The following is a 25077-nucleotide window of genomic DNA, read 5'->3' as shown; positions in this document are numbered from 1 at the left end:
CAACATCTGGATGAAGTTAAACCAAGATTTCTTCTACCGTCTGACTTCTCAGGAACCATCAACTCTCTTCTTGGGGCTCCAGCAAGAGTATGGAGTAGTTGTGAGGAAGATACTTTTGCCTAGAATAACTTTTTTAGGGGCTCAGTATTAAATTTTTTTAGTGATTTCTTTTTTTTTATTAAAGTGTAGTTGATTTACAATGTCAGTTTCAGGTGTACAGCAAAGTGATTCAGTTACACATATGCATCCACATATGTACATATATTTTCAGATTCTTTTCCATTACATTAGTACAAGAAACTGAATATAACTCCCTGTGCTATACAGCAGATACTTGTTGTTTACCTATTTTATATATAGTAATGCGTACCTGTTGGTACCAAATTCCTAATTTATCCCTCCCCTGCCCTTTCCCCTTTGGTAACTATAGTTTGTTTTGTTTTTTAAAATTTGATGTGGATTAGGGTCAATATTGTGATAATATTGTGTGTGCCATTAATGCTTCATGCTATTCAAGTATCAAGGTCATGGGAGACTGAATAACAATTTATGTGCCTCGGAGGGAACTATATCTGTATTTAGAAGCGGCCACTCAGATCATAGTTACTGAAAGAATCCAGCTTGATCCAAGCGTGAAGAATTTATCTAGTAGGGATGAAGCAAAAGGAATTGAGACAGGGGAGGTTTGGACTGCAAATTGTTTGGACTTTTAAATCACAAGGCAAGCAATTCTGATTTTGTACTGTAACCTCTTTGAATTTAAACAAGTGTAGACTTTGATGTACAAGAAACATTAATGTGCGCTTTTAATTTTTCCTCAAAAACATTATAGAGGTAGGGGAGCTATATGCAAATCTGTGTCCTCTTTTTGTTTCTGGAATTGTCTTACTGGCGTTGATTTATGTAGCATTTCATTTCATTGCAGAAGCTTTCGTAAGTTCTGTTATTAGATAATGTGGCTTGATATAATTTGACATAGAACATAGAACTGAGAGTGAAGTTTCAATCTCAGGTACGGAGAAGCCTTTAAGATAAATTCACTGATGCCCTTGGGTCCATTTTAGAGCCTTCTAGGGTCAAAGATCCACAGACTTCCAGAGGACACCTAGGAGTGGTGGTTGGCATGGGGGCAGGCTTCATGAAGGTAGGAGCATTACTGTCCTAAAAAATGGGCTGATTTTCTCTCTACGTGGAGAGCTATATTGAATTTGATGGCTAAGCCCGATGGTTTGACAGGCCACCATCCTGGGAAGTGGTACATCCTCTGTTGGCCCCTTCACTCACTCCTCCTAAGGGAGGAAGAATGATCAGGATGATTGGGGAGTGGGAGAAGGAAATCAGCCTGAGTGGTTCATCTTCTTTAGGGGAAGATGCCTGCCTGTTGGGAGCACGCGTGCCGTTTTGCCCCTTCATATGCACTAAGTGCACTAAGGATCACTGTATTCTGCAGCCTGTGATTGATCAGCATTGCCTAGGACTGATGACCTAGTCTGTTGCTGAAGTTGTGTATTAAGAAGCCCATAGTTGCTTCACACCTAAGTCATATATTTCAACCTAGCCCTTATCAGTAATAAGGGGATATTTTTACTCTATTTGTCTGAGTCCCATTTCCGTCTCTCAGTTGATTCTGAATTTACGTAGGGCATAGCAGGAGCATGTATGAGGTTCCTTAAAACCTAACACTATTGCCCAGAAAAACTTCAATATTATATATCCCTGTATGTGTCATAATATTATAAAGTAGTATCATTTCCAAATATATATTTGACTCCTGGCTTCGTATGATGTTCTCAACTCTTAATTTTTCTTTACCTTACTTTCTTAATCAATATTTTTATACCATAATATAACATAACATGTAATTAATAGTATATAATATAAGGTGTATTGTGGAGAATATAATACAATATACTCTATTACATATTTTATAGACTATTTTATAAGATAATATTGTATACAGCTTATGTTTTTCTAGTTTATCTGTTTACATTTATTGTAATTTTTGTACTCATTTCTGTACTTACGGCAGTTATTCATGTAAATAGCCTTAAATACTGTTCAAAAAAGGTGGTGGACAAACATGTGAGTAAAATAATTTATATCTTAGATTTGCTGTCAGGTCTGTGACTGATGACAGGTTTGGAGACATCATTTCTCAGCATATGTATATATTTTGTGACTGAACTCATAGAAACCTTAGAAACTTTATGTCCTAGTAGATAACTACAGATCTTGTTTATACTTCTCTGTTTTCACTTCCTTCATTGTTTTGAAAGTGTTTATAAGATGACTAGACTGAGAGGTACTGAGGGACAGGGAGGGACTTAGTCTGACTTACCTGCTCCTATTCCTGGCTCTCAGCAAGATATTGTTAAGTGGACCTAAAGTGAACTTATGGCCAATACAGTTGGTCTTCATTATAGTCCAAATCCCATCCCTTCCACGAAGGCTTCCTTGGTCACCAGGGCTTAAGCTTCTGTGGCTGTTGATTAAATGATTGATTTGATGATAAAGGTAACATTTATTGAACATTTGCTATGTGCCAGGCTCTAAGTGAAAGAGTTAAGATTTTTATTTAATTCTTGCAAGGTATCTTATAAATAGGAATCTGAGGCTCAGAGGGGTTGTGTAACTATCCAAGGCCACACAGTTGGTGTCACAGGCTTGAGACTCACACACAGAGAGTCTGACTGCATAGCCCATGTCACTCAACACCATAAAAAACTGCCTCTCAAGGATGAACCTGGTGTACACGTGAGCAACACCCAAAGCTACTGGTTTCTCCCACCATTCTTTGTAGTGTGGGTGTTAATGGCTTAAGTGCCCTGGCAAAGCCAGATGGAGAAGCAAATGTCCTCACCAATTATTTGCTTACTTTCGGGTCTCCACTGTGCCACTCAATTCCTAACCAGTAAGCTAAGTTTTTCAGCAAATAATGTTTAAATTTTATGTCTGTCTCCCCTTTTTTTTTTTAACCAGTAAGCTCAGTTCTTCAGCAAATAATGTTTAAATTTTAAGTCTGTCTCCCTTTTTTTTTAAGTCTTCAAAATCCAGCATGTTATTTGAATTTTTGCTCTAGCACAGACTAAAGTTTTTGTTAAACAAAACAGAATTTTAAATGTATCTTTATCCCAAATTATCCCACCAGTTGATAATAAATCCTGAAAGTATTCTTTGTTATCATTATATCAAAAATTGGTTTCCAAACATGTTAAAACGCTCAGGGCTACTCAGCCTGGGTTACTAAAGAATACTCTTAAGGGTTTCATACGCTGGCATGTGGGTATGTTAAGTGCACGGGATTCTGTTCCAAGCATAAGTCTGGTGCTCAAATTGATTTAAGTGATTCCTGTTAATTATCTCAAAGAATGTGACCATGAACACTGGCAATGAAAGCTGTATTTCTTATTTTCTACTTTATCTTGAAAATGAGTGAGAAAGAAAAGTGCTTGGCAGTGATTGCTCAAACCCCATATTTTTGGCAAAGCTGCTTTCAGTTCAAAAGGATTATCTTTCCTCTCTCTCCCTTAAATACTTTGACAGCTAGAAGAGGTGCTCAGATAGTGTGTTAATTGCAATCACTTGAAAACTTTGTTTCTTGGATTCCTAATAAGCAAGTTACTTAATTTCAGAGAAAATAAATCTCAATATTGGACACAGCTAAAAGAAGTAAAGATAAAAGAGAAGCAGCAGAAAACTAATGGAGGTTTTAGTACCAGATTCTCTCTGGTTTGGCGTTAAAAGAATCTGATTTAAATTTTACTCTGAAACTTGCTACCTGAATAACCTTGGGCAGCCTCAGTTGTTCTTAATAATAGTAATAAGAAGAAGAAGAAGAAGTCTTATTTCAAGGGACAGCTGTGAGAATTAAGCTATGTTTGTGGTCTCAGAAATAATGTATAATACAAATACAAGCACAAACAAGTCACGGGCAAATACTATCAGTGATTTTTTTTCCCTGATGAGCCTACATGATTGTACATTTCTGTTGCTTTATTTTGCTAAAGTTTTCAAATAGCTTAAAATGAGAATCAAATTGTTTAATGCTGCTTCTGAAAGCAGCATATGGAAAGTCAATCAGACAACCCTATTAAATGATCGTCAGCAAACTTCTTTCCTCATCCTCCAGAGCATCTTCCGTGAAAAGGGAGAGTGAAGAGAAAGGTTAGCTTTTACTTTTTGCCATATCCTGAAAAGAGTATTTAGTTCAGGCTGACTGAAACTTTGACAAGTTACTTCTTCCAATAAGAGGAGCAACTGTATGTTTGAAACTCTAAAAGATACTGTATAATTTAGGCAAAATGAGACGTAATTCCAAATATAAAGATAAAAGTATTGTATGGTTTTTTTTTTTGTCACCACAAGAAATAAATAGTGGAAATAGTACTAATTTAATTACTTTTTGTTCAGAAAATATAGAGATGAGCTTTGAGGCAAGCTATCCTCTGGCGTTAACAAAGTTCTATTTATTCCATTTAGATAACCTAATTTTAAGATCCTTCCTATATATCATTGTCTACAGTGGACATTGATTTCTATGAGTAGTCCGAAAGTTTGATTTAGTTTGATTCTACTTAAGCAGTTTCAGGTGTTCCAGGCCATCAACGTATATTCTAAAACGTTTTATGTAACACCATGTTATCGTGATGACAAGAGGAGTCACTGCCAAATTGTTAATTGATACAGCTGCCTTCGCTGAGTTCCCTTCCATTCCTGTAACTCCACTAAATTTAATTTTCATTCCTTTGATGAAGCTTATAACTTCTCCACCTATAAATGATATTTTTGAAGCTGAACTCATTTGTTTCATGGCAGTTTTCTTTGTAAGGATGATTTTAAACAGTCTAGCTACTTGTTCTTCCTATGAAAGAGAAAAATTGGCCTCAGTTTGCAGATCAGTGGAGAGTAATAGCAAGACAAGCATCCTCACTGAAGAAGTCTCCTATTGAACGATTATTACTGATATTCTTTAATTTTCTTATGAATGCGTACCCTGTCTCATTCCAGAATGTATATAAGGCGGTTTTAAAAGCACATATGGTAATACTTCAAAAAAAAAAATCTATGTGAGGAGAGTAGGATGACAGGAAAATAAAGGTGGGGGAAGTAACAGCAAATCAGGGAAGAATGAGGCAAAAATTAAGATCCAGCTTTCTGAGCAAAATGACAAACATACTTAGTTACAAAATGTACTGCCCAGAAAATAAGCAAGTTTCTTAAAAATTGCAACCCATTCTGACACTGAGGCCTGAGAGAAATTTCTCCTCCAACATTGGGTGGTGTTGCGGTAAAGGCCTTCCATACCATCGTACAGTGAATGCAATCGAGTGCTCCATGGCACTGGGAGGTAGAACAGCCTTGGTGTTTACTGGAGATACAGGAACAGTGCATGCGCAAGTAAGCGAATGTAATTATGTAAGATGAAATAGCATATTATTACGTGGTAGGTGGAATTCTAAGATGCTTCCTAAGTGGCCCATCTCCTGGTGTGTGCTTGCCCTTTCTGATTCCTCACATCACGAACATATCGGATATCACTCCTGTAATAGGTTTTGATATGGAATATAGTTGAAATTTTAAAAAGGAGATTATCTTGGTCAGCCTGATCTAAACTTATGAGTCCTTTAAATCAGTGTCTCGAGGTTAAGGACAAAATTTGAAGCATGAGAGAAATTCAGTGCAAGCAAAACTATCTGTGGCTGGCTTCAAAGACAGATGGATCCGTGTAACAAGGAATACAGGAAGTTGCTAGATGTTGAGAGAAGCTGACAGCCAGCAAGCACATGGGGACCTCAGTCCTACAGATACAAGAAACCCCAAGCTCCACGTGAGGTAACAGACCTGGCCATCATCTTAATTTTGGCCTTATGAGGCCCTGGACTTCTGACCCACAGAAATCATGAATTTAAAAGTAAGTATAGTTTTAAGCTGCTAACTTATAGCAATTTGTAACGTAGCAATAGAAAATAAATGCAATAAGTAATAATATAAACTTGTTTTCTGAAACCCAAATTTGAATTACTGACTGAATTATGTTATTTATCATATTACTTCCCCCACCTTTATCTTCCTGTCATCCTAATCTCCTCATGTAGATTTTGTTTTTGAAGTATTACCATATGTGCTTTCAAAATTGCTAATAGTTTATAGTGAGATAGGGTATGCATTCATCAGTAAATAACAAGAACAATTAATAAAAGAATATCAGTAATAATCAGCCAATAGGAAATTTCTTGAATGAGGAATGCGTTTCTTTCATTCTCCATTGAATTACTGTACTGCTGCAAGGCTTTTGCATTTATGAGTCCAGTGATTTATCTAGTTAGTGAGCCAAACCATCCCTGAGTCTCAGGGGAGACTCTCAATAGAGCTTTATTGATCTCTGCTGGTGGTAGTATATCCATTACCTGCTCTGTGGTTGGAAAAGGGGAATGAAAATATTTCTATTTTTGAAAATGATTATGCAGTAACAGTAGTCCACATTGATGGCTGATGTGACTTCTGATGATCTAGAATATCCAGAATCCACTGGATACTATATTAGAAACAGATTTTAGGCCCAGCAATTCCTCCTGAATTTTGTTCCTCATGTCATCTTATTTGCTTTGTTATATTCATTTTGTTTGTTTTTGGATATTTTTTCATAGGTGGTGGATGAGTGGGTTGGTTGATTTTTGTTACTGGAACAACTTCATAAATTTCTTTTCAAAATGATGTATAGTTTATGTTTTCAAATGTGTTATAGTTTCATTATAGCATATGTATATGCAAATGTATATCTATGATCGATCGATCGATCTATCTACCTATCTATGATTTACCTAAAACCAGTTTTCCAATGATAACTTCACCACAAAGGATTGTTAAATCAGGTGTGACTTGTATATTTCAATCAACTACAAGGGATTGTCAGTAGCTCTCTTGAACCCTCAGTTAGTGAGGTTTCCAAGTTTGGCTAGGCCAGTGTGAAAATGGGAGATGTTTGCATGAAATAAGGGCTGGGATGTGTAAGGATACAATGCCACATATTCAGTACCTTGCAGAAAGGTTGTTATTCCAGAATAAGCAAATGCTGAAGAAAGACTGTGTACTTAAATAATCTTTATACAGATATTTTTATTAGCTTAATTTTCTTGATGGCAGGAAGAACTTCAGAATATCACGAGAATGTCTAGGGCCTCCTGGGCAACAGAAAGGATCCTAACACGAGGGGTGGCTTGAAAGAGGTCTGCAGAGAAAGCTCACTGCCTTCACAAGTTTGCCTAGGGCAGCCTTGCTCTCAAATGGTAATCCCATGAGGAAATTTGGTCTTCAGAAGGAAATAAATAATCCCTTGAATCCACTCTCCCCAGCCCTACTCAAAATAGGGAACTCTCTTATGATACTCACCAATCCTCTGAAATATTTTTTTGCGGAATGACAAATAAGCTTAAGTTAAAATATTTAATTTGGTAGATAACTGCAGATATGCACTGAGTTTTTTTTTTACAAAAATATTTATGCAATATGGAAAAAGGAGCAGACCAGATGAATTAAGCACTGAAAAACTTTCCTCTTATACTCCACATTGATGCATTAAGGTAGAAATACAGAGATCACATACAGAAAGATTGGTATTAATGACTATAGATTCTAAACATAAAATCCCCTCCTCATAGCAGAAGCCACACGGTGAAATGAATCAAACAGTGAATATTAATAAAACTTAGAAAAACAGAGTCATAACCAAATGTTCAGAAGAAAAATGATTTGCTGTCAAGCCTACAGTTTTACTAAAACGTTAAGAGGAGATACAGACAGACAGAGAGGATGTTGTGTTTGGGGCGAGAGAGTGAGGTCAAAAGAAAGACAAACAGGGAAAGAAAAGGACGGTAGGGGAGAAGACTTATGAAAACCATTGTATTGTGAAAATCTGATTCTTGTATTTAATAAGGGACCAAAACAATAATGAGAACGTTTACTGTCTTAACAAGGATATATCTAAGTCCTATGCAATGTAGGGGCGTGGTTTTGTCTAAATATTTCATTTTCCTAATTATCAAATGCAGTTATTCTAAGAAAATTTACACTTGAATGACTGCCCAAAATAGGTTATAATCCTATAAAGGTGATGTAATTTCCCTTTTGGTTTATTTATACTTAATTAGTGTTGTCAATGTTTTAGATTAGTTATACTCCAGCATTTCAAGGTCTGTTTGTTTTCTAATTCAGAAAAATTAATCTGTATCCTTTAGTTATGTAAAAAAAAACCCCACCATTTAATTAGGAACGTGTCATATCAGATTTAGGTAATGGACTGTAACCTTGCCAGTGCCAACATTCCAGCTGAGGGGACCCAGTCATTTAGGGCAGCGCGTTTGCTCTTGGAATATTGAGGCATTCCAAACCTTGTTATTTTCTTCCATTGTATTTTAATCTCACATCTTTCTCTTTCCTTCAAACTTCCCAAACTTCTTTATCATTTCATTATATATACATTGCTTGAACTTGTCTTTTCCTCACAGGCTGCCTTTTCCTCTAATTTTCTCTCTTCTAACTTGATAGGAACTCTTCATTTTTCAATTGTGTAAGGAGATAGAAAGAAATGAAGTGTAAGAAAGCAAAAGAGTCTCCCAGTGTTAACCTCCAACACTTTGAACATGTTCTGGAGAAACAGTCAATATAAAATTATTAGAATATATTTGAAAAGAAGAAACCCCAATAACTCCTCATACAATGCTTTAAAAAGTCTCAAGAGTGAGTGGAATCAATTACCTTCGCTTGACCCACCGGTATGTTCTCATAGCCGTATAAGTTATCCAGGTCTTCTAAGGCGGCATCGTACGTTTCTGAGTCATAGTTGATGGACTCTAGAGTTGGGGCAGTTGCAGCAGCATCAAAGATGGCAAGTCCCAGAATGAGTCTCGCTAACATTTTCATTTTTCAAACTTTCCTAATCATAAAATATTAAAATGTGTAAATATTTAATTGATAATAACTTATGAATAGTTTGTACTAAATAGGAACCATAAATCACTGTCAATACTGAGAAACTCAAGCTGGTAGCTATCTTTGCATGGATAATTTATGAACATAGTGTGTAAAATTGTGTGTGGCTTCTGAGGACTATTGATGACAGATATTCAAGTTAATTCACAAACCTATCCACATTTTCACAGTAGATACTGTAATTACAGTCAAGTTGATTTTTATTTTATAGAGAAACATGGAGAAAATGGGATTCAGAAGGATTGTGATATACTTATTCATAAAGCCTTTGCATTTTCTGAGAGTTTTACCATTTACTAAGCATTAACATTCTTTCTTCAACTCTGGGATGTAGGGATGATGACGATGACGATGACGATGACGATGATGATAATCACTGTAACTCCCTCATCATTTTATAGGCAAGGAAACCAAGACAGAGTTGGCTAGTAATACAGCTGGACCTGTTCTTGTACATTGAAGCACAGGGCTTATTCCAGACAAAATAATGACTTTTTTCCCTTTTACTTCTTTGTATCCTCTGGGGAACCTTAAAACATACATAGTTTAATATCTACATACACAATGTTAATATTTCATGCCGTATTTTCAAAACTTGTTCTTAACTAGATGGAGCAGACAAGAAAATTATTTTTTTCCTTTAGTCAGTGTCTTATTTCAGTTCTTAATAGCTATCTGAAGTTTAAACTCAGAATCAATAGGCATAGGTGTCTAAAAGTCACCATTTAGCAAGATTTCCTTAGAGGAGGATTTCCACACACACAGAATGAGAGTAATCTTTTCTTTTGTAACTCTTTAGTAAACACAATTCTTATTTTCCATGATAACATCACACATTAGAGGATTCAATCAAGATCTTAGCATTCTATTTTAGTTCTCCTTTAAATATACTCCTTTGGATACATTTTAATTCAGAAAAAAAAACTCTCATGTTTATTTTTAAGCATTTAAATTAGTCCTATCAAAAGCGGTGCCTAGTGATCATTTATTGAGGAAGCAAAATATTCGTTAAGCTTTTTATCAAGCATGTTTAATTTGAAAGGTTTTGCATTCTGGATACACTTCTTAGGTTTACTTTAAGAAGAGCACATATGGTGTTTGTACCTATGCACACATATAAAAGGGAATTCATGATAAATATTGCTTTTCAACTTGAATGCACTGGCAGACAAACTGACCTTCAGTTACTTGAAAGAGAGTCTTTATGAAGCAGGTTTAGGCAGAAGGATATGAAATTCCTCTGAGAATAAGAAGCAGTACAAGGAGCTCCTTTTTATCCCCTCCTATGCTTTCTTCACATAAATTTTTTTATTCACACTGGATAAACTAAGCCTCTTTTTCACTTGCCTTTGCAGAGGTCTTTGCAGGTCCTCAGATTTGGAACTGTTTTATGCAATTACCCACAAAGTACTACTTAATAAAACAGTGTGATTTGCAAATCTTTCAAGGACCATTCTCCCATATTCTGGTGGGATGCATTGATAGTGGCCACCATTAAACCAAAAAGGTTATGTTCCTTTTACATTTCTGTCAATTTTCATTGTTCAAACAAATTATGCACTTGCTTATTCTTTTTCTCAGTTCATACTCTCTGTTTGATTATAAATGTCTGCATATTAGAGTTTACTTGAATTTGACATATTCCATAAAGCTATCATCAATAAGGCAGTGTGTGGGAACCTTAGAAATATGAAGAACATACATCCCTGTTTAGTTAAAAAAGCATGTTCCTTCCTTCAAATAATTAGTATTTAATGTAGTATATTTGTTGAAATTTTGAACTTGTCCACTTTATACCATTTAGTGATATTTTAATAATATACTTATATAAAACTTTAAAATATATAGCCTAAAAAGATACATAAATGCATAATTGTAATATGATCATTAGTATATTTTAAACACCTGAAATCTCATTTATTTTCTTATTTTGCATAATATTTCAATCAATGACAATCAGTAGTGCCTGTCAATACTGGCAAAAAATGTATTCTGTGTCAGGGCATCTGATTTCAGGAATATATTGGAAACGACTATAATTTTATTGGCATCTGTCATGGCTATTAAGGTCAACTAAAATAGCAAAATGCTCTGTGTTATGAATTCCTAAGCTAATTCAAAGTTTTAGATTTTCCAAGAATAATACAAATATAAAAATAGCAAAATTAAACCCAATCCATTGAATCAAATTTCACCATGAGATATTAAAGCAAGTTGAATTATTTTTTTAAAGGTTGTTATAGTAGGAAAAAAAAGTCTCTGACCCAAGAAGAAAGCAAGTGTAAAGACTTACCTTTGGCTCCTACTTGGTGAAATGGCACGAAGTGACTGAGGACGCAGAGCCAGTGGTCTGCTCCTGACCAATGGTTGTGAATTCTGGTCTGTGGGAGGTGGAATTTATAACACTCAATTTTCTGTTTGAAAAAGCCAACGTTGGGAAATGCTTCTCAGTCTTTAAAAACCCCAAATTATTTTATAGTCACTCAAATTAAGCAGCAGAATTCAAATTAGATAGTACACAAAGCTCTTGAAATTATGTTAAAGGAGTTATAATCGCCAATGTGTCACCTTAAATAAATAGAAAAAGTTGGTTTTAACTTTTTATATATTTATAGATGATTTTACATAGGTAAAGATGGTTTACCTCAACTATAACAATTTTACCAATTAAGAAAAGAAGTTAATGTATATAGTGATAATAGATGAATATTTCAGGAATATAGTAAGAAATAATTTTCCTAAACCTTGCATGTCTTAAATTGCTGCCTTTGCTTTTCATTAATAATCTAATAAATATTGCAGAAATCTTACCTGTATGATGTTGGATATGGAAAAAAATATCCATATTATTTTGATTGCTTGGAATGCTTTGAAAACAATGAAACAATGAACCTTTTGCATGAGTATTTATAAAAAATTATGTCCAAAAGTAATGCATAAATAAGATCTGAATGTTTTGAGAAAAAGTCTCCTTTCCTCTTTTTTATCTGTCAGAGCCAAACAAATCAAATTACATTAAATTTTTTTTCTCCCAAAGTATAAGATTTATTTTAGAGTTTCGGTACCTGACATGGTTCGTGAAACTGATTTTTACTACAGTTATGGAGAGAAAATATATTTGTGTTAAATTTCCATTCTTCACTTCCACTCAGACTGCAAAAGTTCTAGAGAAAGGTGAAACTTGCATCTTGTATTTTGGTATGCTTTATGTAAATCTAGAAGTCTGGTTCTCACCTGTGCATCAGGACTCTTTCCTTGGTGACCAGAGGTGAATAGCTGTACTAGATTTAGAAAGCAGGTTTGGTCCTGGACAGAGTGATGCAGGAGAAGATGGTCTGTCTTCAGAACTCTCGTTCCCCTTTCTGCTTCCCTCCCATCTTTCTTCCTCTGAGCTGCTTTGCTGGTCTATTCAGGGCACTCTCAGTCATTATCCCCATTCTGTAAACCTGCTTCCAGATGATTTGTTGTTAGTGTGAATTACTCTTCTCGGGCCCAGCTTTATTTGTAACGGAAGCAGTGATACCAGGTAAAGTATGAAATCTGCCGAGACCTCTCAAACAGCAGAGAGGCCATCTTGGAGGCAGCAACTTCCTCCTGGCATCCTGCAGCCTCACTGCTTCATCTAGAGGCTACTTTCAGAAGCATTTCTGGAAAGAGACCCGAGTCTGAATCCCCACACTGGCTCTGTTCAGCAGCAATGGCCCACGCCGTGTGTTAGATGATTTTATATATTGTTAATTCTTTCAACACATTCTCAATCAGAGTGATTATCACTCTTTCCAGGTGGGTAAACTGACACTCGGGTGTTAAGTTATCCAGTGTCACATGTGACACAAAGAGAAAACCAAACTGGGTCAAGTTCCCAGATGTTATTGAGCCTGTCTGAGGGATATTGGTGAAGGTAAAAAGGCAGTGATATCTCTCAGTTTCTTAGATTCTAAAGCTGCTTACCTATCATGAGTTTTTAAACTCTTTCAAATGCTTTAGAATAAAAATAGATGAATAAAATATCCATGAAAATATCTAACATTTCCTCCTCTTCCTGCATTATTTAATCTAGTGCTCTGCACACATTGTCGGGTGACCATGAGGTAGGATCTACCTAGTCCCTTGCTTTCTGGCTGACCTTGTAAGACTGCTGCCAGTAATAACATTTTCACATTATCCTTTAAACTATTGGTGTTTAAGTGATGTCTTCCTTAGGCTTCAGGACACTCTCTACTAAAGCAGTTTTTTCATGATGATTTAATAACCAAATTACTTATTGTGTTATATTTGGAACTAATACTGTATATATAATTAATATTATATTAAGACAGTTATTAGCTTAATACGGAATTGAAAGCAGAAATAATTATTTCTGAGTCTTCTTCTGAATTCTCTTTCCTTATGAAAAAATGGACATTTAAAAAATCATTTGTTTTGTTCTTATTTGGACCCTCTCCAATATGTCAAAATCTGTTTTGGACTGTGGGAGCTCAACTTTGTAACATTACAATCTCAGGAGGACCTAATCTCCACTGAACAGTGAGGAGGGTGGGATTAAATACCAGTTCCAGTCTTTCTTATCCCTGGTAAATATCCTCTAGTTTCATGCTAATTTTCTTAATAGAGCCTGAGCTTGGTTATCAGACACCCTCAGGGGATCAGTTATTACGACAAGTTGTATTATCTAGTAACTGAGGCCTTTATGGCTTTACCCTTTAAGTCCCAAACATTTTACAAATCCTTTTGGCTACAAATCTTTACAAAAATTAATGAAATACCATCCTGCTTGCTGAAACAATTAATTTTACGTAGAAAGGACTTCTCTTAATGGTTGCCTTCTCTCTGTTCTATGGCAGTGGCGAGCAGAGAGGAGCAGTCACTCTGAGGACAGCCCACCTGTGTCTGCCCTTGTCCCCAGCCCCAAAGGCCACATCAGTAAAAGCTGCAGAAGGGTACAGATATCCCACTCCACTGATTATAAGGGATAAAACCGTTGCTACTACCTTCCTGTGAAGAATTCCCACATGTCCGCAGAGACCTCCTCATCAGTAGAAGCCCAAATCCCTGGGTCTTCCAGCATCACCATAAACCCAAATACACTGTGCTGCCTGTATCCCCAAATTTTATCCAGTATCCTTCTCCAGAATCTTTCAGGCCTGATCTGCAATCTGAAAAATCCTGATCTCTATCTAAAAATTCTACTTTGTCCTCAATTTCTGTTGGTAAATTCCCCTTTGCTTTCTTCACCTTAAGAGAATCCTGACCAAGGTTTTACGCTGCAGTCCTTCAAAGTAGTGGCTGCTTTCTCTTCTTCGCTCAGGTTAACTCAAACATGGAGGGATGTGGCCCTGCTCTACATTTTGCTCTTCCAAATGATTTTTTTTTTCTCTTTACTCTTTCAAAAAAACTTCCTTCCATTCTGAAACTCAGGACATTTGGTTTAATCATCTACAATAGCTTCCCTGTCATCAACTGCTTGACCTCCTAGTCCAGTGTCTCCTTGTTGATGGGTTTTGCTCCTGGCTCACTCATACCCTCCACTGATACCCTGTCATCGTTTCCAGTGACGTGCTTCCATGTGCACAATCCTTCTTTCATGGTGGTCTAGTAGTTGCCTTGTTTTCTCGTGTTAAGTTACCCACCATCATTGTCACACCCTCTAGCTTGTCATCATCAGGCATTACATAGCCCTATTAGTGGGGTATTGTTATTATTTTTCCTTTTGTCTCATGAGAACTTTATTCCAGACTCCATCTCTTTTTCACTGTTTGTTACATCTCATATCTTCAGGTCCCTCCTTAACTTTAGATATGATGGACCTTTATCATAATTACTCCCTTTCAAGTACTTTCTGCTCTCTTTCTTCTTTTCCTTCCATCATACTCATCTGGGAAAACTCCCATTGTGGTTGAATGCAACTCCCAACTCCCTTCTCTCTTGTATCTGAACAGCTGTATTGTCCTAGTGAAAATCACATATGACAATGATTGGTGTCACTTTAAATTCTTAAAGATAAGCTTCAAGCCTGACCAGCTGATCTATTGTATTTCTGCTGTTGATCCTCTTTCCAGCACTCTAAGATGACTACATGATAACATTTACTCCGTTAAACATCTTATATTCTTTGTCTCCTCACGGCACATCAACAGAGTGATGGTAAAAGTCATCAGAGAAATGTTCAATTAACTTTCTACTATCAAATCTACCTGCACTTGTACACGTCTTTTTTGTTTTCCCTTCTGAGACTATGCAAGAAGTTAAAAGTAAATTCCCCCAATGGTGCACTGGATCTTATTCCCTTTCCTCTTCTCAAGATCTGTCTCCTTTAATTATCTCTCAGTATCTCCCTGCTCTGCTAGGTCAATTCTATGTACCAATACACATGCTCTGTGCAAGGGTCAGGCAGGCATTCTATATAACACAAGTGAACTGAATGAAAGTACAAAATACAATGGCTCTGATAGTAACTGTCAGAGCACATGCCAATTCTAAAAAAAAATTCAAAATCAAATTATTGTAAAGCATTCCAGAGTCCAAAAATGTACCTATAGACTTGAGTCATCCTACAGATTCTTCAATTATGAGTTCAGATATTATGTCTTATCTTCAAAAAATAATGGCTTTTGGACTCCACTTTCTATCCTACTACTATCCCATTTCTATGTCCCCTTTTACAGAAAAATATCTCAAGCAAATGGTATGCATTTGCTGTTTCTTCTGCTCTTTTTCCCATTCACTTTTCATTCTACTGCAGTTTGGGCTTGGTATGGGTAATTTTCTGGCTTTGTCTTAATTGCAGTCCCAGCAGCCCACTTTGGTTTCAGTGTGGTTTTTTCCCCTACCTTGTTGGCTATGCCCTCTCAATTCTCATTTGTCAGCCTTCTCCTTCTTTACCCAGCCTATAAATGTTGGAGTATCTCAGGTTTTAGTCCTTGAGTGATCTCATCTGTTTCCATTCTAAAATTACAACAAAAACAAGAGTAATTTAATAATAACTACCATTCTGAATGCTCATTATGTGCCTGGCATTGTTTATCATCCTCACTTACTGGAGAAGTAACTAAGGTCCAGGGAGATTAAGTGACTTCAGCTAGTAAGAGGCAGAGCCAAAATCAAAGCTGAAGCCATCTGGCAGCAAACCCCAAGTTCTTTACCACAACACTGAACACCTACCGTATTTAAAATCTTCTAAAATTACATCTCCAGCCACAGAGTTCACTCTGAGCTGCGGATTCTTCTATGTCATTGACTACTTAGAACTTGACACCTTTATTTGGATGTCTAATTGGAAAATCACAATGTGACTAAAATAATGGCCTTTTGAACCCACCCTAAACTTTGTTCCTCTACTTCACATTTTATTAAATGATATCACACCTCTCTAGTTGGCTTCAGCCCAAATCCTTTAAATTATTGTAGTGGTTTTTTTTCCCATTTCCTTCGTATTTCTTCTCTATCCAATCTATCAAAGAGAGAGTTCTGCTTAAAATACATTCTGCCATCCTCTCTCACCTGGACTACCAAAAACACATAGTACTGTGTCGTCTTGCTTCGTTTTTTGTGGCTCTATCATTCCCTCTCCAAATATCAGCAAAAAGTCGTTTAAAATGTAAATGCAAAAAAAACTCCATGTTTTTTCACTGAAAACATTTAGTACCTTTATATTCCTCTTTGAACAAAATCTAAACTCCTGAGCCATGTCCCCATCAGCTGGAGCTGACCTGCTTCTCCAAGCTCAGCCAAAGCACCTCTCCCTTAGTCACTCTGCTGCAGTCAGATGGATGACCACTCTATTCTTGAATCATTGTTTCCTCAAAATGTTGCCCTTGATATTGTTGCCCCTTATTTTAGAACTCCCTTTTTCAACTGTTCACACTTCTGCGTAGATATCACTTCAAAGGGGCTTGCTTTCCCTGGCCCCACTCCCTGTCAAAGTAGATCCTCTTCCTTCATGGGAAGGAAGGTGATGCCTCATCACAGTTGTTTTTCATAGTACTTTTTACAACCTGCTATTGTAATTTTCTGTTCTTATATGTGTCTCTCCCAGGTGAATATAAACTGCATGGTGCATAAACTTTACTGGTCAGATTCACAGTTGTATCTTTAATGTCTAAAATAGCCCTTGGCCCACAATTTGCGCTCAGTGTTTTCTGAATGAATCAATTAATTAGTGATTGACCCTGTGAATCAAATGCAGAGTAATTCAAAGTAATAAATAACCACTTGATAAACTATAATGATTTGCTTGGGCTATCCTAAGATACATAAGACTACTTCCACTTATGATAATTGGTTCTTGGCTAACATGCTAAATTAATGCCTTTCCCTCTCTTTTTTAAAAATATTTTTTCCTGTTTTACCTAACTACCAAGCTATCCAGTGACACTTTTCAAGCTGTTAAATGGCCTTATGCAGCAAGGTTTTATGTTTACTTGCTGACACTTCCTTGTGTCACACACAAAGATACATAGTACAGACTTTCATGAGAACCTTAGAGAGTTTCCCTACCACTTAGGACTCCTGGATAGAAGTACAAAAAAACTCAAGACCAAACTGACTTAGAAAAAAAGTAATTTTTTTCACAGCCCAAGAAGCTATTTCCCTTTGTGCTGTTGATTCTGATCAGATCGCAGACTCCTCACTCAAAAAAGAAACAGACAGGCCAAAAAAAAAAAAAAAAAAGAACAATGGAGCTGGGACAAATCATGTCTATTTGGCTAACCCTTACTTCATTTGAGCCTTGGCTTAAATGTTTCCTGTTCAGTTACTCCTTCCTTGGCCACTCCAACTAGAAGAGGACCAACTTCTTTATAACACTCATAACTATCTGACATTAATGCATTAGTTATTAGTTTATTTATTTTCTCCACAGAACATAGTTTATCTGTTTTGTTTATTGCCGTACTTCTAGTCCATAGCACATGTTAGTCATTCAATAAATATTTGTTGAATGAGTTAATGAACAGACTCAGACCTGTGGCCAAATGCTTTATCCTTGAGTTTGCAACAGGCTGAAAAGAGAGTGAAGAATGGTTCCCAGTAAAGACTAGTGAAAGAAAAGTGAATTAATCATGAGTAGCAAAGTCTTTGAACATTTCTGCATAGACTTTTTGAAAACTATTTTCGCTGAGCTTTCTTTTGCTAAATTTCTGATTCTTATATGTCTTCTAAAAGAATTGGATGTAGGGTATCAACAAATCATTGGTAAACAAGATGTTTTGCCAGTATCATTAAATCTCTGCTTTATTCATAGTTTATGGTATACTGTATCTTCCATATTATTTTCATGTTAACTCATGCTTAATCAGTAAAAAATTAAAATAACAATTATAGATACTGTTAATGGTTATTTTATCATAATTTAGACTCTGAATTATTTTTTATAGATACTGTTAATGGTTATTTTATCATAATTTAGACTGAATTATTTTTTATTTGTCCTTTTATGTTGCACTTTTAAAAGGCTTATTATTTTGGTACAAATTGTATATATTCATCATTATAAAAATTCAGGGACTATAGTTAAGTTTTAAGATAAAGGTCAGATAATCATCCAAATGCTTGCCACCCCAAATATTATTATTTCTGCATATGTACAGATAAAAAATAAATGATATAATAGATATAATGTTTATAACATATAATAAAATGATATAATATATTTTATTAAAAATATTTAGCTCTACCTTTATTTAATATGAGAAAAATTTACTGAACTTTAATTGAAGGAATTGGTAAAAGTTTGATAGACATTTTACCCCAAAATATTCAAAGTTATCCATTTAAAGATTTAAAATTATGAAAAATATTGACTTAAATCTTTTAAAAATATTTCTAATTTGTATGTACTTATTCGCATTTGTACTTTCCATTTTCCTGTTATGTTTTTACTTGGCAGAGAATCGTCATTTTTCCTATCGTCTGATGACATACTGTTGCTTGCCTTATCTAACATATTTGGAGGGGTTCTAATGTGTCTTGCAGTTTTATTTACATATTATAACACATTTCATAAAAACCTCATGAAACAGTTCATATTGTTAATTTGCCCAAGATTATACACCTAAAATATGTCAGAGTTGAAACTATAATTTAAGATGTGGATCCAGACCATTTCTTCATCTCATTATACAATATTATGTCACAGATGTGTGACTTTAGATATATGCACAGTAGTATTTAATACTAATAATCCATTCTTTTTTTTTTTTTTTTTTTTGCACATCTGCCTCATTTTGGGATATACAATTTGGTACAATTCTTTTTTTAACTATATTCATTTTTATCTCATGTGTGCTGTGTTCCCTGAGTCCTTGCATGTTTGAAAATGTCTGTGAACTTTTTACTCTAAGGATAAATTGTTTGGTAGGATATTCTTAGGTCATATTTTTCTTAGAACATTGAGACATTGCTTCATTGTCTTTTGGCGCTAAAGGTTGCAGTGGAAAAAGTCTGAAGCCAGCCTAATTATTTTCCACTGTTTAGGTCACTTACTCTTTCTCTCTGGAGGCTCATATGATGTTTTCTAGACTGAACCTTTGGTCACGTCACCAAAGGATGGCTTGGCCTTTATGGGTTTGTATCAATCTTTCCAGAAAAAGAAGGTGCGTTCTTCACTTTGATGTTAATTGTATTCTTAACTTCAGGAAAAATCTCTTCTAGCATTTTTGAATTTTTATTTTTGTTTAATTTATTGTAATCACTTTTCTGGAATAATAATTATGTTGTGTTGAAACTCATCTTGTTTTTTTCCATCAGCAGCATTTTTCACCTTAGTCAATTCTTTATTATTTCACTCTTTTTTTAAATGTACTTTCTTAACTCTACCACTCTTCTACAGTTTTTAGTAAATATTTTAAAATATACCCAAAGGATAATTAATAATGGCCTCCCTCCATGGGAAGCTGCTCTATCTGACTTGAGAAAAAGGCAATCAGCCAACCCCAGGCCATGCTAGCCTTGTCGTCTCTAATACAGAATGAGAAAAGAGCTAAGGAATGTTCTGAAGATCTCATCCCAGGGGCTAAGGTCTAATAATCTGAGGTTTAATTATAAGAATATATAATGCTTACTCTTCCCAACACTTTACCACCACATCGACAGGACTTCATTATAAAAGCAACAGATTACAAGTGAGAGTCACAGACTTTATTTAAGAAGAATTCTTAGGGAAACCCAAAGGCAACAGGAAGGAAAATGCCTGACAAGGAAACTAGAGAAAATTGAGGCTTCTGGCACCTACAGTTTTGGTAAACATTAACACAACCCAGCTCTGAGCCAGATTAACATAAAACCTCACGCTAAAAGCTTAACTACCTCAGTGCCTATTACTCAATACATCATGCCCAGCTTTCAACAAAAAATTACAAGGCATGCTAAAAGATTTAAAAAAAAAAGTCTGAAGAGACAAAGCAAAACAAGTACCCAAACATGACTCAGATATGACATAAATTTTGAAATTATCAGATAGGAAATTTAAACAATTATGATTAATATGTTAAAGACTCTGCTGGAAAAAGTAGACAACTTGCAAGAAGAGATAGGTAATGTAAGCAAAGAGATAGAAATTCCAAGAAAGAATCAGAAGGAAATTCTAGAAATTATGGGCACTGTCACAGAAATGAAGAATGCTTTTGATGGGCTCATTAGTAGAGTAAATATGGCAAAGAGTCAGTGATCCTGGAGATATGCCAAGAGAAACTCAAAAGTGCAATGCAGAGTTAAAAAAAAAATAAAGAAATGAAATACAAGAAATGTGGGATAATTGCAAAAGATGTAACATATGTAAATAAAAACATGAGAAGGAGAAGGACAGAAAGGAATAGAAGAGATATTTGAAGTACTAATAGAATTTTCCAAAATTATTTGTAGACACCAAACTACAGATTCAGGAAATTGGAAAAACATTAGCAAAATCAACACCTAGGCATATGCGAACAGCATAAAACCAAAGACAAAGAGAAAACCATGAAAAAATTCTTACACAGTAGAGGAAACTTATTTTTAAAGGAATAAGAATAAGAATTACATTGAACTTTTAGTCAGAAACCATGCAAACAAGGAGAGAATGGAGTGAAATATTTGAAGTGTTGGAGGGGAAAAAACCCCAAATCCTAGAATTATGTATTTGTTTAATATATCTTTCAGAAGTGAAGGAGAAATAAAGACTTTTTTAAGCAGACATAAAATCTACTGTTGCCAGTAGATCTGCCCTGCAAAAAATGTTAAAAAAGAAAACTGCTAAACAAGAGAAGAGTAATATAGGTCAGAAACTTGGATCTACCTAAAGAAAGGAAGGGCATAAGAGAAGGAAATGACCATAATATAAAATATTTTATTTCTCTTATTCTTTATTTATTTAATAGATAATGATTTGTTTAAGTAATCATGGCAAAAATGTTTTAGGTGATTATAGCATACGGACAAGCAAAATAAATGACAGTATGCTATAAGAGAGGGAGAGGAGTTGAGGATACTCTGTTTACAGCAGTTTTCTTTGTAATCACCAAAAACTGGGAGCAATGAAGATATCCTTCAAAGGTGAATGTATAAACAGTGAATGCATTCATATAATGGAGCAGTATTAAAATGATTTTAAAAAGTGAGCTATCAAACCATAAATAGACATGGAAGAAATTTGAATACACATTGCTAAATGAAAGCAGCCAATCTTAAAAGTGTACATATTGTATGATTCCAACTGTATGACATTCTGGAAAAGAGAAAACTGTAGAGACAGTAAAAAGATCAGTGGTTGCCAGGGGAGTAGAGGGAGTGGGTAGGGGTTAAGAGGTGAAGCAGAGGGGATTTTTAGGGCAGGGAAACTAATTTGTATGATACTGTAAAGGTAGATAGATGACACTGCATTTGCCAAAACCTATATAGCACTGTATAGTACAAATGGTGAACCTTGAAGTACATGATGGACTTTAGTTAATAATAATGTATCAATATTGGTTCATTTATTATAATAAATGTTCCACACTAATACAAGATAATAATAATAGAGGAAATGTGTACAGGGGGTGGGAGAAAGTAACATGAAAATCTCTGTACCATATGCTCAATTTTTCTGTAAATCCAGAACTGTTCTAAAAATAATATTCAGTCTTTTTGTTTTCACACCAACGAAAATTAATATATCAATTTACTCACAAATTTGCCTTATTTTTATGTACCTGTTATATCTCATGCACTGTACTTGGAGTGTATGTCTTTACGGAATTCTACTGATGTAGAAAGAACTTAGACTAAATATACAGTATCGTGCCAGATTAAAGATCGACCACGTTAAAATGAGGTAAATATTATTATGGGTACTACCCGTCCCACTGTTGCTACTTTAGTTATGGATGGGCTTCTACATTAATCTTCAGGGATAACCCACACACTGTGTACATTATATGCCTATTTGAGAAATTTTGTGTCCTTTAGCAAATATTTGCTAAAGGAAAACATTTGAAATCAAAAGAGACTTTTATCAGAGCAGGAAACTGTATTACACAGCACATTTATGTTCTTAATAGAGAATATTTTCTGACTTCTAACCTTTAAGGTCTACACATACATATAAATGCCAGCAGTTTTAACACTTCGCCACCAAGTTTTCTAACTCTTATGTTTCTTGGCTCTGTTACAATTAGTATCTAGTCTTCTCTTGGCTGGGGGTTACTTTACGTTGTCTAACTCTGTTAACTCACTTGTTCTGGAGTGAATAAGTTAATTCATGGAGTTGTTTACAAGATGATATATTTTTCATCTTGGCCTTCATGGCGGGTGTAGGTGAATAGGCTTTTTGCTCCAAGCTTGGTTCTGATCCCAAAATGTCATCCAGCTTTCACCCTTTCTGTGCCTCAAACATTAATTTTACCCCAGTGTTTGCCGCTTCAGGTAGCATTTGATACAGCGTCTATTAGTTGCTACTTTTTCTCTCCTTGTCTCATAGCTTCCTTGGTTATAATCATTTTTTAGACTTTTTTTTTTTTACTATTTAATTGCCAAGATCATTAACAAAAAGAAAATTAACGATTTAATTCTATTTAATCTTCTTTATTACAATTTAAATACCAAGTAAATGCCTCAAAAAATTATAAATGCTTTTCTCTAGAAGAGAAAATATGGACAGTTTGTTTATGACAGCTAGGGAACTTTTCATTTAAAGGACTATAAAATTTATATTTGTACTTAATGCATTGGTCTGAGTTTCTTTAAGTTGTCGTGCATCATTTTACACTATAGTAATTTTTGAAATTCTCTGATAACATGGTTGATGTCTACAGTGAAGCAATGGCTCTTTCTTGTGCTTAGAATTAAATAAAAAATCATTGATGTGGCTGAAATATGTTTTGCCATCAAATATGATATGGCCTAATGTCTTTCCAGCCATGTTCCTTTCATGCCAAGGATTCAGCAACATTAGTATTCAGTGCCCCAAGTACACCCACCATGTGCTTTCCTGTTTCAGGTGCTTCACCTCTGTCGTTCCTTTTGTCTTCTTTGCACTCTCCTCCCACCACCAATCATTTGTGTCTGGGAGAAGCATTCCTGATACCTCCAAAAAGTACCTCTTCTTCTTCTCCTTCTCCGTAGCATCCTGCTTTATTTTTCCATACTTGTTATTGAATATTTTGTGTTGATGTATTATCACATTTAATTTCCACAAAACTGAAATTCCATGGGGACAACAATCATGCTTTATTCTCTCACCTTTGGATGTGCACTGTTTAGCTTTGTCTCTGGAACAAAGGAGGGCTCCAATCAACGTTTGTTAAATGTAGAAAATATAATTTCAAAATTGATATTGTATGGCTCTTCAGGTTATTCAGTTTTATTGAGTCAAATTAATGTAGAAATACATCAGCTGCAAGTAAAATGCAGGAAGGCCAGCAGGGTCACTGTTTCCTCACACGGTCAAAGTGTCTATTTTGGAAACAGTACTTGGTACTGGTGACTGTTCAGTACCTCTTCTGTCAGCCCTTGTGCTGGCGCCACTTACTGAGCACTGGTTGTATGACACGCCACTCAGTAGGTGATTATTGTTGGATTTTCCTGACTTTTCTCTTACCCAGCATTTCAGAAGAGCCCCTCCTTTATTCGTGAAGTCTTTATTCAGTCCTGATATGCCAGTCACCCATAGGTCTTAGAGAATAAAAATTAATAAACATGACGAACTTCAGAACTGGAGAGATTGACAGAAGGCAGCAGAGAGACAATGATACCAATTCTTCACTCTGTCCGTGCACATCTATATCACATTCTGTGTAAATGTTCATGCACACACACATGCACACACAAACGCAAAACTAGAGGGAAATACATCGTTTAGGTATTTAGATCTGTTAAAATTACAGATAACACCATTTTTTCTTTTTTAATACAATTTTCATTTTTCAAAATAATTATTTCTTAAGTTAAAAAAAGTGTCATCTGTCATCAGCCCCCACCAGTTTCGGGTAAAATGTCTATTGAACTATGCCACCTGGAAAAGCCAAAGCTTTTTAATCAGTTTTTATGATTATAATTTATTATAGTATTCTTATAAACATAAAAGTCAAAACTCTGGCAATTATTAATTATTTTGGCAATATTACTGATTATTATATCAATAGCAAATGTGATGTTTGACTCCTCTGTTTGGGTTACTCTGCAATTATATCTCTCAATTATTAGTGAATGTTACCAGATTTGGGAAATGAAATACAGGAAACATGGTGAAATTTGAATTTCAAGTAAGTAGCATTTTTTTAAAGGTGTAAGCCTGTCTCATGCAATATCTGGGATATTTTTAATGAAAAAATTATTCATTATTTACCTGAAATTTAAATTAACTGAATGTCTTGTATTTTATGGTCAACCCTAATTAATTTGGAACTTGAGCAGGAAAAAGGTAATAGTGAATCTTTTCAAATTCAACAAATCATTGCACAGACCCCTCATGGAACCTCAGAATCTCTAAAATGGCCAGCAATTTAAAGATCTTCTAGGAAAATAAAATGTACAATAGGTAAATACTTCTTCTAGGGAACTCAAATGAGCTTTCATTGAAAGCAACTGAATCTGCCTCAGTCGAGAAGAATTTGGGAGCAAGTGTGTGGAGGCTGT

General features: G+C 35.2%; 1 protein-coding gene across 2 annotated transcripts in view; it reads right to left on the bottom strand.

Annotated features, from left to right (window-relative positions):
* Positions 1-11318, bottom strand: part of EPYC (epiphycan) — a 35575-nt gene extending 24257 nt beyond the window's left edge. Inside the window, exons 1-3 of one of the 2 annotated variants that reach the window (XM_072973245.1) lie at positions 11282-11318; positions 8766-8932; positions 6061-6066 (exon numbers count right to left, since the gene is read on the bottom strand). In XM_072973245.1, coding sequence (XP_072829346.1) covers positions 6061-6066; positions 8766-8919 — 160 coding nt within the window. In that variant the 5' untranslated portion in view covers positions 8920-8932; positions 11282-11318. Of the gene's footprint in view, positions 1-6060; positions 6067-8754; positions 8933-11281 lie in introns of those variants that run through there. The other variant, XM_072973246.1, reaches the window with a different exon arrangement.
* Positions 11319-25077: the final 13759 nt, after the last annotated feature.

The sequence above is a fragment of the Vicugna pacos genome, chromosome 12 (genome assembly GCF_048564905.1).
Source record: "Vicugna pacos chromosome 12, VicPac4, whole genome shotgun sequence".
Taxonomy (NCBI): Eukaryota; Metazoa; Chordata; class Mammalia; order Artiodactyla; family Camelidae; genus Vicugna; species Vicugna pacos.
This window is presented reverse-complemented; position numbering and strand designations above follow the sequence as displayed.